At 40.8% G+C, this 15,059-nt stretch overlaps 1 protein-coding gene across 1 annotated transcript in view; it reads right to left on the bottom strand.

Annotated features, from left to right (window-relative positions):
- Positions 1-7,863: 7,863 nt before the first annotated feature.
- LOC136886087 (retinol-binding protein pinta) overlaps positions 7,864-15,059 on the bottom strand; it is a 38,734-nt gene continuing 31,538 nt past the window's right edge. Inside the window, exon 6 of the mRNA XM_068230500.1 lies at positions 7,864-8,189. Within this exon, the coding sequence (XP_068086601.1) occupies positions 8,038-8,189 (152 nt within the window). The 3' untranslated portion in view covers positions 7,864-8,037. The remainder of the gene's footprint in view (positions 8,190-15,059) is intronic.

The following is a 15,059-nucleotide window of genomic DNA, read 5'->3' as shown; positions in this document are numbered from 1 at the left end:
CTAGAATCGAACATTGTTTGATGTGTTCAGTACAACTTCAGTGATTAACATACACACTGTGCACATATCGCATAGCTAAAAACACACTGTGCACATATCGCATACCTAACACTTCAAATGATTTGCTTAGTACGAAAATAAAAATAAAAAATCTATACCGCGTAGCTAACTCGTTCATCACACTGCTAAGACGCTTAGTAATTGTGAATACACTCATACGAAAATCAAGAAAGCACACTGCGTAGCCAACTCGCTCGGCACGAAAAAATCTATACCGCGTAGCTAACTCGTTCATCACACTGCTAAGACGCTTAGTAATTGTGAATACACTCATACGAAAATCAAGAAAGCACACTGCGTAGCCAACTCGCTCGGCTCACTCGCTTAGTAATTGCAACACACACGGATAAGAATGTTCCGAGATACTTACATGTTTTTTAAGGGGGGTGAAAGATCATAAATTATATGTACACACATGTTGTCTCCTCCAAGTTGTAAGATGAAATAGACACAGTACTGCGAGTTTCCACTCTAGCTGGCGAACGGAAGTAGCATGATATCTCAGCAAAAAATAAAAATACGCGTGAGCTTGCAAGTCAGACACAATGATGGATACCGCGATTCAAATCCTGGTAACTTATGCCGTCGGGAAGGGCATCCGGTGAGCATCTAGCTGTAAATCCCCGATTCTCGACAGATTCTTAATCCGAGTTCTTTGACGTCAGGAAGGGCAGCCGGTTAACAACAATTATCGAACACGCATCGCGAAGGCAGGAGTGTGCAGCGATATGCATGTTTAGACTTGCAGATTACGAAAGAAACATAACAAGACTTGAGTCTTAAAACAAAATTCTTGCGATTTAAAATCTTAGTCGGGAAGGGCATCCGGCAGTAAAACAATAGTTCGTGATTTAAAATCTAAGAAGAGCATCTAGCTGAAAAACCCCCCGATTCTCGACAGATTCTTAATCCGAGTTCCTTGACGTCAGGAAGGGCAGCCGGTTAACAACAATTATCGAACACGCATCGCGAAGGTAGGAGTGTGCAGCGATATGCATGTTTAGACTTGCAGATTACGAAAGAAACATAACAAGACTTGAGTCTTAAAACAAAATTCTTGCGATTTAAAATCTTAGTCGGGAAGGGCATCCGGCAGTAAAACAATAGTTCGTGATTTAAAATCTAAGAAGAGCATCTAGCTGAAAAACCCCCCGATTCTCGACAGATTCTTAATCCGAGTTCTTTGACGTCAGGAAGGGCAGCCGGTTAACAACAATTGTCGAACACGCATCGCGAAGGCAGGAGTGTGCAGCGATATGCATGTTTAGACTTGCAGATTACGAAAGAAACATAACAAGACTTGAGTCTTAAAACAAAATTCTTGCGATTTAAAATCTTAGTCGGGAAGGGCATCCGGCAGTAAAACAATAGTTCGTGATTTAAAATCTAAGAAGAGCATCTAGCTGAAAAACCCCCCGATTCTCGACAGATTCTTAATCCGAGTTCTTTGACGTCAGGAAGGGCAGCCGGTTAACAACAATAGCGTATGATGTAAGAGCTTAGATACTACCAGTTTTGCGTCAGGAAGGACAACTAGTCTTAAAACAAAACAGATTCTTAATCCGAGTTGTCAGGAAGGGCAACCGGTTAAAAAACTATAGTGTATGAGGTTAGATACTGCTAGTTTTACGTTAGGAAGGACAACTCAACAAATTCATGCGATTTAAACACATTTTATTCCCAAGAGAATCGAACCCGAGACTACCGGGTGAGAGGCATGCATACTGTAGGCTATGGGTTTGTTCTACAGTCCTTGAAGTATCGGCACAGTCATTCTGAGCGAGCAGCGGAATGCGTGTGTTAGCTGAAATTGTACACGTATCTTCCGGCTCAACCTTGAGCGAGGACACTGATAAGCGACTTGTAACTCGCGAACGTCTTCTTAGCTGAGTGTAAGCTCTTAAAACACAGTACCAATTAAGGTTGTAAAATATTCTGAAATTGTCCTCCTCTGTGGTGTGATTAGCTGCTACCCCGGAGGTCCGAGTTCGATTCCCGGCTCTGCCACGGAATGTGTAGCATTTAGCCTATGTAAGTTCCTAACGTAAAATATCATGATTGTACGGAGAGGTTAAAACACACACAGTGCCTACTCCTATCGAAAGAACCTGCACGGTACCGGCATGTAGGCTTCTCCTGGTGAAGGAGCCTGCACATAGTTTAACGCCTCCTATCAACAGCCCTTACTTAATGCTGGCTTTTTTTTTTGCACACCCAGCCTCACACCATAGTTTTATACGACCGGCTGCCCTTCCTGACTAGGATTTTAAATCGCAAGAATTTGTTGAGTTGCCCTTCCTAACGCAAAACTGGTATTATCTAACCTCTTACACGGAATGTGTAGCATTTAGCCTATGTAAGTTCCTAACGTAAAATATCATGATTGTACGGAGAGGTTAAAACACGCACAGTGCCTACTCCTATCGAAAGAACCTGCACGGTACCGGCATGTAGGCTTCTCCTGGTGAAGGAGCTTGCACATGGTTTAACGCCTCCTATCAACAGCCCTTACTTAATGCTGGCTTTTTTGCACACCCCGCCTCACACCATAGTTTTATACGACCGGCTGCCCTTCCTGAATAGGATTTTAAATCGCAGTATACGCGATAAATTTGTTGTAGCGGGTTTTATAACTAGATATCCCGGTACCGATACATAGCCTACTCCACTGAAGAAGCCTGCACAAGGCTTATTGCCTCCATCCGACAAATGAATCAGCATCAACACTCTTGTACTCAAAAAATAATTTTCGACCGCGTTCGATTCCCGGCTCTGCCACGGAATGTGTAGCATTTAGCCTATGTAAGTTCCTAACGTAAACTATCATGATTGTACGGAGAGGTTAAAACACACACAGTGCCTACTCCTATCGAAAGAACCTGCACGGTACCGGCATGTAGGCTTCTCCTGGTGAAGGAGCTTGCACATGGTTTAACGCCTCCTATCGACAGCCCTTACTTAATGCTGGCTTTTTTGCACACCCCGCCTCACACCATAGTTTTATACGACCGGCTGCCCTTCCTGACTAGGATTTTAAATCGCAGTATACGCGATAAATTTGTTGTAGCGGGTTTTATAACTAGATATCCCGGTACCGATACATAGCCTACTCCACTGAAGAAGCCTGCACAAGGCTTATTGCCTCCATCCGACAAATGAATCAGCATCAACACACTTGTACTCAAAAAATAATTTTCGAAGGAGTCTGCACAAGGTTTAACGTCCCCATCAACAGCCCTTACTTATTGCTAGCTTTTTTGCACACCCCGCCTCACACCATAGTTTTACGACCGGCTGCCCTTCCTGACTAGGATTTTAAATCGATATCCCGACATAGCCTACTCCTACCGAAGAAGGCAGCTTAACGCCTCCATCCAACAAATGAATCACACTAAAACACTCTTCAATCATTCTCGCTACTTCGGATGATAGCGGGTTCGAACTGGAAGCTGTAAATGCTAGGCGTGGGACCTGTGCGATCATCATTACATGATCTAGCCGGATGCCCTTCCCGACGGCATAAGTTACCAGGATTTGAATCGCGGTATCCATCATTGTGTCTGACTTGCAAGCTCACGCGTATTTTTATTTTTTGCTGAGATATCATGCTACTTCCGTTCGCCAGCTAGAGTGGAAACTCGCAGTACTGCGTCTATTTCATCTTACAACTTGGAGGAGACAACATGTGTGTACATATAATTTATGATCTTTCACCCCCCTTAAAAAACATGTAAGTATCTCGGAACATTCTTATCCGTGTGTGTTGCAATTACTAAGCGAGTGAGCCGAGCGAGTTGGCTACGCAGTGTGCTTTCTTGATTTTCGTATGAGTGTATTCACAATTACTAAGCGTCTTAGCAGTGTGATGAACGAGTTAGCTACGCGGTATAGATTTTTTTCGTGCCGAGCGAGTTGGCTACGCAGTGTGCTTTCTTGATTTTCGTATGAGTGTATTCACAATTACTAAGCGTCTTAGCAGTGTGATGAACGAGTTAGCTACGCGGTATAGATTTTTTATTTTTATTTTCGTACTAAGCAAATCATTTGAAGTGTTAGGTATGCGATATGTGCACAGTGTGTTTTTAGCTATGCGATATGTGCACAGTGTGTATGTTAATCACTGAAGTTGTACTGAACACATCAAACAATGTTCGATTCTAGGCTTGCTATGTTTCAATCTAAACAAAGGTATCCCCTAACATGTTGTATCGGATCACATGTAACGACATCGAGTGCAGTGTTCGATTCTAGTCTTGTTAGTTTCAATCTAAACAAAGGTATCCCCTAACATGTTGTACAGTGTTCGGTTCTTAGGATAAAGGTATCCCCTAACATGTTGTATCGGGTCACATGTAACGACATCGAGTACAGCGTTCGATTCTACTTATGTAGTGTTCTGAACACACCAGACAATGTTTTAATCACATGTTGAAGTTAACGACATCGAGTACAGTGTTCGATTCTACTTATTTTGTGTTCTGAACACATCAATCAATGTACAGTGTTCAATTCTAGTCTTGTTATGTTTTCAATCTGATCTTCCGACATCGAGTGCAGTGTTCAATTCTAGTCTTGTTATGTTTCAATCTAAACAAAGGTATCCCCTAATACAGCGTTCGATTCTACTTATGTAGTGTTCTGAACACACCAGCCAATGTTTTAATCACATGTTGAAGTTAACGACATCGAGTACAGTGTTCGATTCTACTTATTTTGTGTTCTGAACACATCAATCAATGTGCAGTGTTCAATTCTAGTCTTGTTATGTTTCAATCTAAACAAAGGTATCCCCTAATACAGCGTTCGATTAGTGTTCTGAACACACCACACAATGTTTTAATCACATGTTGTATCGAGTACAGTGTTCGATTCTACTTATTTTGTGTTCTGAACACATCAATCAATGTTCTGATCACATGTTGTACTGGCTGTCTCATAAGGAGCTATGTATAGCCGCCATCTTGCATCCGCCATCTTGCGCAAGCATCCTTAGGGCGTCTCTAGCCATGGATCCTTGAGCCGCCTCATAAGAGCAACCACCATCTCGCGCAAGCATCCCTCATAAGGAGCCTTGTATAACCGCCATCTTGCGCAAGCATCCCAAGGGCGTCTATGTATAGCGATCATCTTGCATGAGCACCTTTAAGGAGTCATGTATAGCTACCATCTTGTGCAATTAGCGTCGAGAGATGGCTGCTGTAGAATTTTTCTTTTTAAAATTATCCGCTACCACATAGAGTGTAGCACTGAGGTTTGCGATGTAAGATGGTGGATGACAGCTGCGCGTGAGTTTGTAAAGCATGTGGAATTTGCCGCCACCACATAGATGGCAGCACGGTGCTCAAAGATGGCGGATGACAGCTAACAGAACTTTTCAAATTACCCGCTACTACAGAGAGCAGCACGGTGCTCAAAGATAGCGGATGACAGCTAACGAAATTGCCCGCTACTACGTGCTTAAGGTAGTAGTCATAAAGAGGGCAGCACGGTGTTTAAAGATGGCGGATGGCAGCTAACGAAATTACCCCGCATGAGGGCAGCACGGTGCTCTGTTGATTAAAGATGTCGGATGACAGCTAACGAAATTGCCCGCAGCATAGTGCTCTGTTGGTTAAAGATGGCGGGTGACAGCCGTCAAAAAGAGCATGTGGCTTTGTTTCCAAACAAGAGCACGTGGAATTTGCCGCCACAACAAAGAGGGCAGCACTGTACTCTGTTGCTTAAAGATGGCTGTCAAAAAAAAAAGCGCGTGGGTTTGTAAAGCATGTAGAATTTGCCGCCACCACATAGAGGGTAGCACGGTGCTCAAAGATAGCTGCTGTCAAAAAGCATTTTTCAAATTATCCGCCGCCACATTTCAAAGGTATCTAGCTAAAGATGGCAGCACGGTGATTAAAGATGGCGGATGATAGCTAACAGAACTTTTCAAATTGCCCGCTACTACGTGCTTAAGGTAGTAGCCATAAAGAGGGCAGCACGGTGTTCTGTAGATTAAAGATGGCGGATGACAACTGACGAAATTGCTCGCAGCACGGTGCTCAAAGATGGCGGATGACAGCTGCACATGGCTTTGTTTCCAAACAAGAGCACGTGGAATTTGCCGCCACCACATAGAGGGCAGCACTGTTCTCTCTGGATTAAAGATGGCGGATGACAGCTGTCAGAAAAGCATATAGGTTTGTAAAGCATGTGGAATTTACCGCCACCACATAGATGGCAGCACGGTGATTAAAGATGGCGGATGACAGCTGTCAGAAAAGCACATAGGTTTGTAAAGCACATGGAATTTACCGCCACCACATAGAGTGCAGCACTGTTCTCTCTGGATTAAAGATGGCGGATGACAGCTAACGAAATTGCCCGCATGATAGCAGCACGGTGCTCAAAGATGGCGGATGACAGCTGTCAAAAAAGCACGTGAATTTGTTTCCAAACAAGAGCACGTGGAATTTGCCGCCACTACATAGAGTGCGGCACTGAGGTTGGCGATGCAAGATGGCGGATGACAACTGTCAAAGGTAAGTAGCTAAAGAGGGCAGCACGGTGATTAAAGATGGTGGATGACAGCTGCACGTGGCTTTGTTTCCAAACAAGAGCACATGGAATTTGCCGCCACTACGTAGAGCGCAGCACTGAGGTTTCGGATGCAAGATGGCGGATAACGTACCAAATTTCAAAGGTAAGTAGCTAAAGAGGGCAGCACGATGCTCAAAGATGGTGGATGACAGCTGCACGTGGCTTTGTTTCCAAACAAGAGCACATGGAATTTGCCGCCACTACATAGAGCGCAGCACTGAGGTTTCGGATGCAAGATGGCGGATAACGTACCACATTTCAAAGGTAAGTAGCTAAAGAGGGCAGCACGATGCTCAAAGATGGTGGATGACAGCTGCACGTGGCTTTGTTTATCTCACGCTAGTGAGGTTAAGTTGGTAGCACTAAGGTTTAGACCCGTCAAGATGGCAGCACTGCCGATGACAGGTGACGAATTTTGCAGCTACTGCGATATAGAGGGCAGCACAGTGCTTTGTGGTTTAAAGATGGCGGATGACAGCTGTCAAAAAAGCACGTGGCTGTCAAAAAGCACGTGGCTTTGTTTACCTCGCGCTAGTTAGGTTAAGTTGGTATCACTAAGGTTTAGGTCCGTCAAGATGGCAGTACTGAGGTTAGCGATGCGTTGTTGTCTGTCAAAAAGCACGTGGCTTTGTTTACAAATCTGTCAAAAAGCACGTGGCTGTCAAAAAACACGTGGCTTTGTTTACCTCATGCTAGTTAGTTTAAGTTGGCACTACTGAGGTTTAGGCCCGTCAAGATGGCAGTACTGAGGTTAGCGATGCGTTGTTGTCTGTCAAAAAGCACGTGGCTTTGTTTACAAATCTGTCAAAAAGCACGTGGCTGTCAAAAAGCACGTGGCTTTGTTTACCTCATGCTAGTTAGGTTAAGTTGGCACTACTGAGGTTTAGGCCCGTCAAGATGGCAGTACTGAGGTTAGCGATGCGTTGTTGTCGATGACAGCTGTCAAAAAGCACGTGGCTTTGTTTACAAATTCAAATTTCGCGCTAGTTAGGTTAAGTTGGCAGTACTGTCGCGCTAGTTAGGTTAAGTTGGCAGTACTGGAAGAGGCCTCTGGCTGAGGTGGAGGTGGCCACTGGGAGCCGGAGGTGGCGGTGGCGGCCGAACTCTCCCATTATACTACTTCTGATGGTATAGACTATAGAGAAATCAGCCCAACCCGTAGCTTGCAACTGCCTTACATAGGGAAATGTTCAAATATACCTCGTAAAGGCCTCCGCTCATCTTCGCAGAGTTTACGTGCCCCCAAAGGTGTAATTCCAGAGAGATTCAAGTCAGGAAAGCTTGGTGGCCAAGCAAAGATCGGGTGTCATCAGAACATATTACACATTCAGTTTATTTACCTCATAATATAATCAAGACACGTGTATTACGTAATGCGTTATGAATTACATCGTACAAGTTTCAGTCTACTTGCAAGGATCTGAAAGAGCCTTCAGCGCCGAACATTTCCTCCACCGTCTTGGGTTTCCCCGGCCTTTTCGATTCGTCCACACAGTATTTCTCGTCCTCCAGGAAGTAATCCCTGTAACTCTCGATTTTCGCTTTCCAAGCAGCTGAAATGATATCAAATGGACTTTGAAAATAAACATGATCGAACAAGAAAAAACATCTTAAAACAACGTAGTACCAATTTGTATTTAAATGTATCATTTCTATAGTGATTCAGAAGATGCACAGAGCGTATGTTGTTACAGAGAGATAGAAACAACTGCGCATGCGCTGGTATCCTCTGGACTTTGTCACCGCCTTTTTGATGTACAGGCCTTACTGTACTCTCGATGACGTCGCACAAGGAGGCGTACTGTTTCCTCCGTCCGACACGCACAATGCAAGCACAAGCCTTGTGGTTAAGAAATATTCTCAAATGTTGTATTAATATGGCAGGTGAGGTTATTAACACTTGTAATCTTTGGATATCTCCTAAGTAAGTGTTTGGACTTGACGTTTCGTACAGTTGCTCCTTGGAGCACTGGGCGCTGCTTTCGCTCGCCATATTTCTTCATGAGACTAGTTCTTCCGGTTGGACACATGCGGAGCTCATGCTATGCGATGTGACGCGATATCTCCTGCATCAACACGAGGCACATTGTACTCTTGTACGAGTATATCAACGCCAATCGGCATTTTATGTATCAAATACCATTTTAAATTACAGGAGACAATTTAGAAAAGACCATTCTGCAAGGAAAAGTTGAAGGCACCAGACCAAGAGGCAGAACAACAAGTAGATGGTTAGACCAAGCAAAGAAGATCACCGGTCTACCTCTTCACAATATCTTAAGAAGAGCTGAAGACCGCTCATCATGGAAAAATCTCGTTAAGGATGCAGTTACTAACGAAGCGAAGAAATGAAGTCACGACGCTCAGCAATGAGTAAACCGACTGATGATGACTTTATTAACTTGTTTACAATTTATTTTAACGTGTAACCAGAATTCTACCGTTACGTCTATGTAATTTTAGGAGAAGTAGGCTTAAAATGTGATCAAAATGAAGAAAGCATAACGAATAATGTACTCATCTTTGTTCACAACAAATCAAAATTATTGTGCATTAATGAAAAATAACCCTAATGAAGCTCGGAGTCAAATCACAAGTCTCTAAACTATTGCTGGAAAAAAAGGATTAACAATTTCATTTGAAAAAAATAATGGCAATACATGCCCTTTTAATAAGCAGTGTTCTGATATGTGGGAAAGAAATATAAATTGTATAAACAATTTAAATACCTTGGAGAAACTATAACATACAATTTAAATGAAAATCATTCTTGGACAGAGAGAACGAATAAGTTACCCTGAGCCCAAAATTTAACCAGAAAAACATACAAGAAGAAATGTTTGTCAATAAATACAAAATTGAAACATTATAACACTGTAGTCCAACCTGAAATATCCTATGGAAGAGAAACATTATTTAAACTAACGCAAAAGAATAACATAGAGAAAATTTTAAAAATTGATTAAAAATTAATATGAAGTACCAAAAAAGAAGGAGAATGGAATATTGGAAATGGAATGGAAATAGAACCTATAACAGATTTCATATGAAAGAAGAGAATATTATTCTTTGGTCATCTGTTGAGAACACATCAAGACAGGTTAATACGCAGAATTTTGGAAAAGCTTTGAAAACAAAAACAAGAACCTCTCTCGATAAAAGAAATAAAAGAAGATATGAAATAATTAGACATAACACTGGAGGATTTAAGTAATAAATCAAACAAAGTAAATAAATTTAAGAATAGTAAAATTAGACCCCTAACAAAATGTGATAATAGAAAAAGAACAAAAAAGGGTATTTTCAGAAGAAAATCAGATAGATTGAAGAAATACTGGAAGAACAGAAAATAAATAAACATAAAACATCATAGAAGACCGGACAGAAGTTGACTACAGTGGTCCAATGCGGCCGCAAAAGTACAATAATAATAATAATAATAATAATAATAATAATAATAATAATAATAATAAATGAAAATAAGGAGACAAAGAACGTACAAAAATAAAAATATGATAATAAGGCTTTGCTACCATACTCCTAGATCAGGGGTACTCAGGTGGGCTACCGTTGAGGCTAGCTTAGTGCGACCGGGCTGGCGTGACGTAAATGCGGGCAGCTTACGTAGCAAGCATACGTCACAGTGAAGCGAGAGCGCGAGTGCACTTTTTAGGGAAGGGAACAGTGACGTTCGACTGCCAATACAAAGCTCTCCTTCACTACCCAGCGAAATGCTGAATGGGGTAGAATATTTTTAAAACCCACTATAATCACATGAAAACCGACCTTTACAAGATATTCCGGTTTGATGTATACTGCCCGCGATGTAGCCTTATTTTCTCACACTTATAGATTCGAAAAAAATAACACATTATGATTTTTGGGTTACAATTTATAAAGGTACGGGGTTTAAGTGTACAAGCTACGATTCACAATTACTTGGATGGGAATGACAGTATTTCCCATTTCTTAAAAAGTAACGTTCGTGTTATTCATTCAGCAGAAACTAATATATTTACATAATTGAACAAGTTTACTGCTTGATTTTGCATGGTATTGTAGTGTTGTGTGACTGTCTGTTCGCTGAATTTCTGCAAATAGTTCTTAAAACTCATCATTAGAACTCGGATGTTCAGGAAAAGTCATATTTCTTCTTTGTCCTTTTTCTTCTTGCCTGATTAGATTTTGGTGCAAATCAAGTGATTATCGTCGCAATTAAGCGATTTTTATTTGTCACGTAAATGCATATTTTGGCTATTTTTGTCATAAGGTCATATTTTGTGCTATTTTCGTAGAAACGTGATATTTCGGCGGTTTGATGACAGCTGTAGGTGTGCAAAGTCATTTTCAACTTACCTAATATGAACTAGTATTCATAAAACTGCTTCTTGGTATCACATCTGCAGTTCATACAAGTGAAATACTCTGCCTCTTTTATGAAGATTGCGCATAAATTGTTTTCCAAGAGTTTGCCAGAAAGTCTGGCATATATTAAGTCCAACTTTGGAATCATATCGAGTGCAAATACTCGTTTAGAAGCTCCTAGCTTAGAAATTCACGCAAGTATTGACATTGTGAGAAATGCTGAACTTTAAGTGTAAGAATCACATGGAATATTTAGCGACAGTGTAAAACGGATACTTTGAAACGTCCTTAATCGAAATCACTGTTTTCGTTGTGTGTGCAGGGAAGGCCCTAAATGATGTTCTCAGAGGAGTAGGTACCAGTACATTTCGAGATGAATGCATATCCGACAGCGGTGATTTAGCGCTGTTTATATATGCATCAATAGCGCCTTGTGACGTAGATAGGAGTTTCTCTTCTTACAAGAATGTGTCAAGTGATAACCTGAGGTCTTTCCCGCCCGATACTTTGAAGATGAATCTTGTCATACACTTCAATTCCACCCGCCGAGAAGAATGCAAAAGGCACGTGAGTTTGCACTATAGGCCATGACGCCCTACCATAACGTATTGAAAGACATCTACTTAATTTGTTTCGTGGTGCTCAATTTAAACTTTAACGAATTACGGTAATATCAATGAAATCTGGGCTTAAACGTTCCAAAATATTTTTAAAATTATATTGGTTTCTAGTTTTCTTGTATTTTAAACCACCAATTCAGGGAGCAAATATGTTTTGACTTTTAAAATGTTGTGTGATCTCATAATCTTAGCGAACTTATTGCTTTATAGGTACATATTCACAAATGTTTGATAAGTGAATCAAGGACAGCAGACTGTGAATAACTGATAAACATGTATATTCAGAAAATTAATATGATAATATGAATAAGGAATTAAGTTAACAAATATGTAACAAAGGAATTGCCGTTTCGACTTATGACTTATTTTAAAATGCCCATATTTATATTAATCATTTTTGAGTCATATTTTGTAATTTTTATGTCATTTTTCGCCACTTTTGACGTCATATTTGCTTGCTTATTTGGGCTATTCTTAGGTTTTAAACATCCGAACCCTACTCATCAGATATCCGATGATAATAGCTAGCCTCTAAATGGCGAGGGAGTGTCATAATGAGTGAGGACATACAGTAGATATTTACTATCCAAGTTTAAAGCACAACCATTTAAATGCATCTACCAAACAGATAGGCTACACAGTATGCCTTCAAACAAATAACATAACTGATTTTATTACCGGTAAGCATGATTCGATTATTGGTGAGTTTATGAGTCACAGCTCATCCACCTTAACTCCGTATTATATTAGAAATATTTCTAAACCAACTCTTAAAGTGCAATAGTGAAAATTGTAATTCATTACGTTTATTTTAAAGATATTTGAGGTTGTAGGCCTAACTCTTTATTGTATTCGGTCAAAATACATAAACTACAAAGAACACAAATACCGTATTTACGCGAATAATTCCCGCCACCGAATAATCCTCGCACCCTAACTTCAGGAAGGCTTAAATTTAATAAGAACTATGCGGGGATTATTCGCGTAAATACGGTAACTTATTTCTTACAGCGTAACATGAGAATGACGTGGACTTCTGCCCTCTTTTTTTCATTGCTTTCTGACTCCGTTTCTAACTCGAGTATCGCCGCATTGACCAATAGTGCCTCAGAGATCTGCACCCAACCTTTATGGCCTGTGACGTAGCCACAACGTGGCATACGCTCATCGCCTGCCTGCCCGCCCGCTTACGGTGCTGGGCACCCGCTGCACAAAATGCCCAGCGTAAGCACCTCTGTCCTAGGTGACCGTAAGTACAGTGTAGCTTCCGTTGGCTTCTTTTCTTGGAACTTCTGCCGCTATCCTTCGAGGAATTAAGTTGTATTGCTTGTTACACCTAAACATTGTTTACTACCAGTAGTTTAATCCAAATTATTCCAGGTGTATGTATAACACTGCCAAAATTATTTAATACTAGGTGTATGCATAAGTTTTTGCCGGCTTTTGTGGTAAACAAAACACGTAATTTTCAAGGGAAATTAATGTTTAGTTTATTCAAAATATTCGCCTTCGGTTTCTAAATACTTCGCCTACCTTTCAGGTAAGTCATGAATACTATGCCAGAAAAACTGATTGTTTTTGCAGCAAACCATTCGTCGAGCCATTTTCTAACTTCTTCTAAATTGCTGAAATGCTGATCTACAAGCGAGTGCCCCATTGATGCGAAGAGATAACAGTCAGATGGCGCCAGGTCAGGGCAGTACGGCGGATGCGGAAGGATGTCCCATCCAAGGGATTTCAACGCGTATTTCACTGGTTTTGCTGTGTGAGATGGTGGAATGTCGTGTAACAAAATCACTTTTCCATGTCTTCTGGCCTCTTCCGATCGTCATTCGATCAATTCGTGATTTAAATTAACCATTTGTTAGCGATAGCGTTGTGCATTCACGGGTTTAGCCGGGATTCAAGAGTTCATAATACACAATACCGCTCTGTTCCCACCAGAACATAGCATAGTCTTCTTGCCGAAGCGATTTGGACTTGGTGTTGAAGGACCGGCTTCGCCAGGTGACAGCCACAATTTTCTCCGCTTCGGGTTTTGGAAATGAATCCATTTTTCGTCACCCGTCACAGTTCGCTACAGAAATGAATTTCTTTCGTGGCGTTGACGCAGCATTTCACAAGTGATTTTGTGATTTTCGATTTGCCGTTCATTCAAATAGTGTGGGACTCAGTTACCGAGTTTACTGATCTTTCCCATTGCTCGTAAACGTCTGCTGATTGTTTCAAATTTAATGCTTGTGCCAATTGCTGTTGGGTTTGAGTTGGGTCGTCATCCAGTCTTTCACATTGAAACCACAGCGTTTAAATTGTCAAAATTATGTTTCCCATGCTCTAATCGATGGAGCGTATTCACCATTTATGTTTCTACCAGAAAATGATGACTTTCCACGGCTTTTTTCTTTTGATTGTATAAGAAAAGCATATCGTCCCGCAAATGTTCTTTTTTTTTTCAGGCACGAACGTCAACGAGATCACTGAACAATACAACGCAGTGTTTGGCGGACTCAACTTGTGTTTGTTGGTAGTTTAATATCAGACGAACAAACTTACGTATATGCCAAATTCATACGCTGCGTGCTGCTTGCTGGCGCCATCTCTTAGTGAAATGGGAAAATACATGCATACAACTGGTAGAATGTTGGGTTTTATAAACTGCACTTAGTTCTACATTTTGGACTGGAATCTGATTTTATTGTACATTCTCAGGATTACCTAATCCAAGATATATCATAAATGTAGGCTCACTTGGTTACTGATCATCTATGTTACTTTTAGGATTGTACTTTATCAATAATGAAACGCACTGCTATTAATCCATAACTAAAGCCCGGATTTGTATGCAGTAACAGGTTAGATTGCAAACTGATTTGGTTGGTAGGAAGTGTCGGCCACACACGTTCTTCCATAATGTAGCAAGAGTAACATAAATTATAGGCGTTCTGATGGGCCGTACCCCTAATGTTTATGCAAACCTCATAGCATAATCGTTGTGAATGCAGACTATACTTGCTACTCTCTTCAGTAAGTTTGCATTCTAATCTATTAATGCATAAAAAACCGGGCTCTATCTATAACAGAAGAAGAAAGTCAAAAACAGGACTCACCATCAATTCGGGAAGATGAGTGAAACATACTCCTGTATATTTCGTAATAGTTATATTTTCGGTTAGGATTTTCGTCTTCCATAAATATAATGGCCTTGACTTCAGTCTGCCATTGCGTGAGTTTGTAACTGAACCTCATCGCGCAATTGTATAAAGTCCTAAAAGTAGTGGAAATTGTAAGGTGAAGTTCTATGATATAATGCTTGTACGTGTATTGCTTCATTTATTTTTTAATTTTACTTTGTCGTGTGTTGTTCCACCATATTAACATAAGGTTCTTTAGCTTTTAGCTTTAGCTTTTGATATTTTATATTAATATTATAGGAGATTA

The sequence above is a fragment of the Anabrus simplex genome, chromosome X (genome assembly GCF_040414725.1).
Source record: "Anabrus simplex isolate iqAnaSimp1 chromosome X, ASM4041472v1, whole genome shotgun sequence".
In the NCBI taxonomy this organism is placed as follows: Eukaryota; Metazoa; Arthropoda; class Insecta; order Orthoptera; family Tettigoniidae; genus Anabrus; species Anabrus simplex.
Note: the sequence above shows the minus strand (reverse complement) of the source record. Positions and strands in the feature narration are given on the sequence as shown.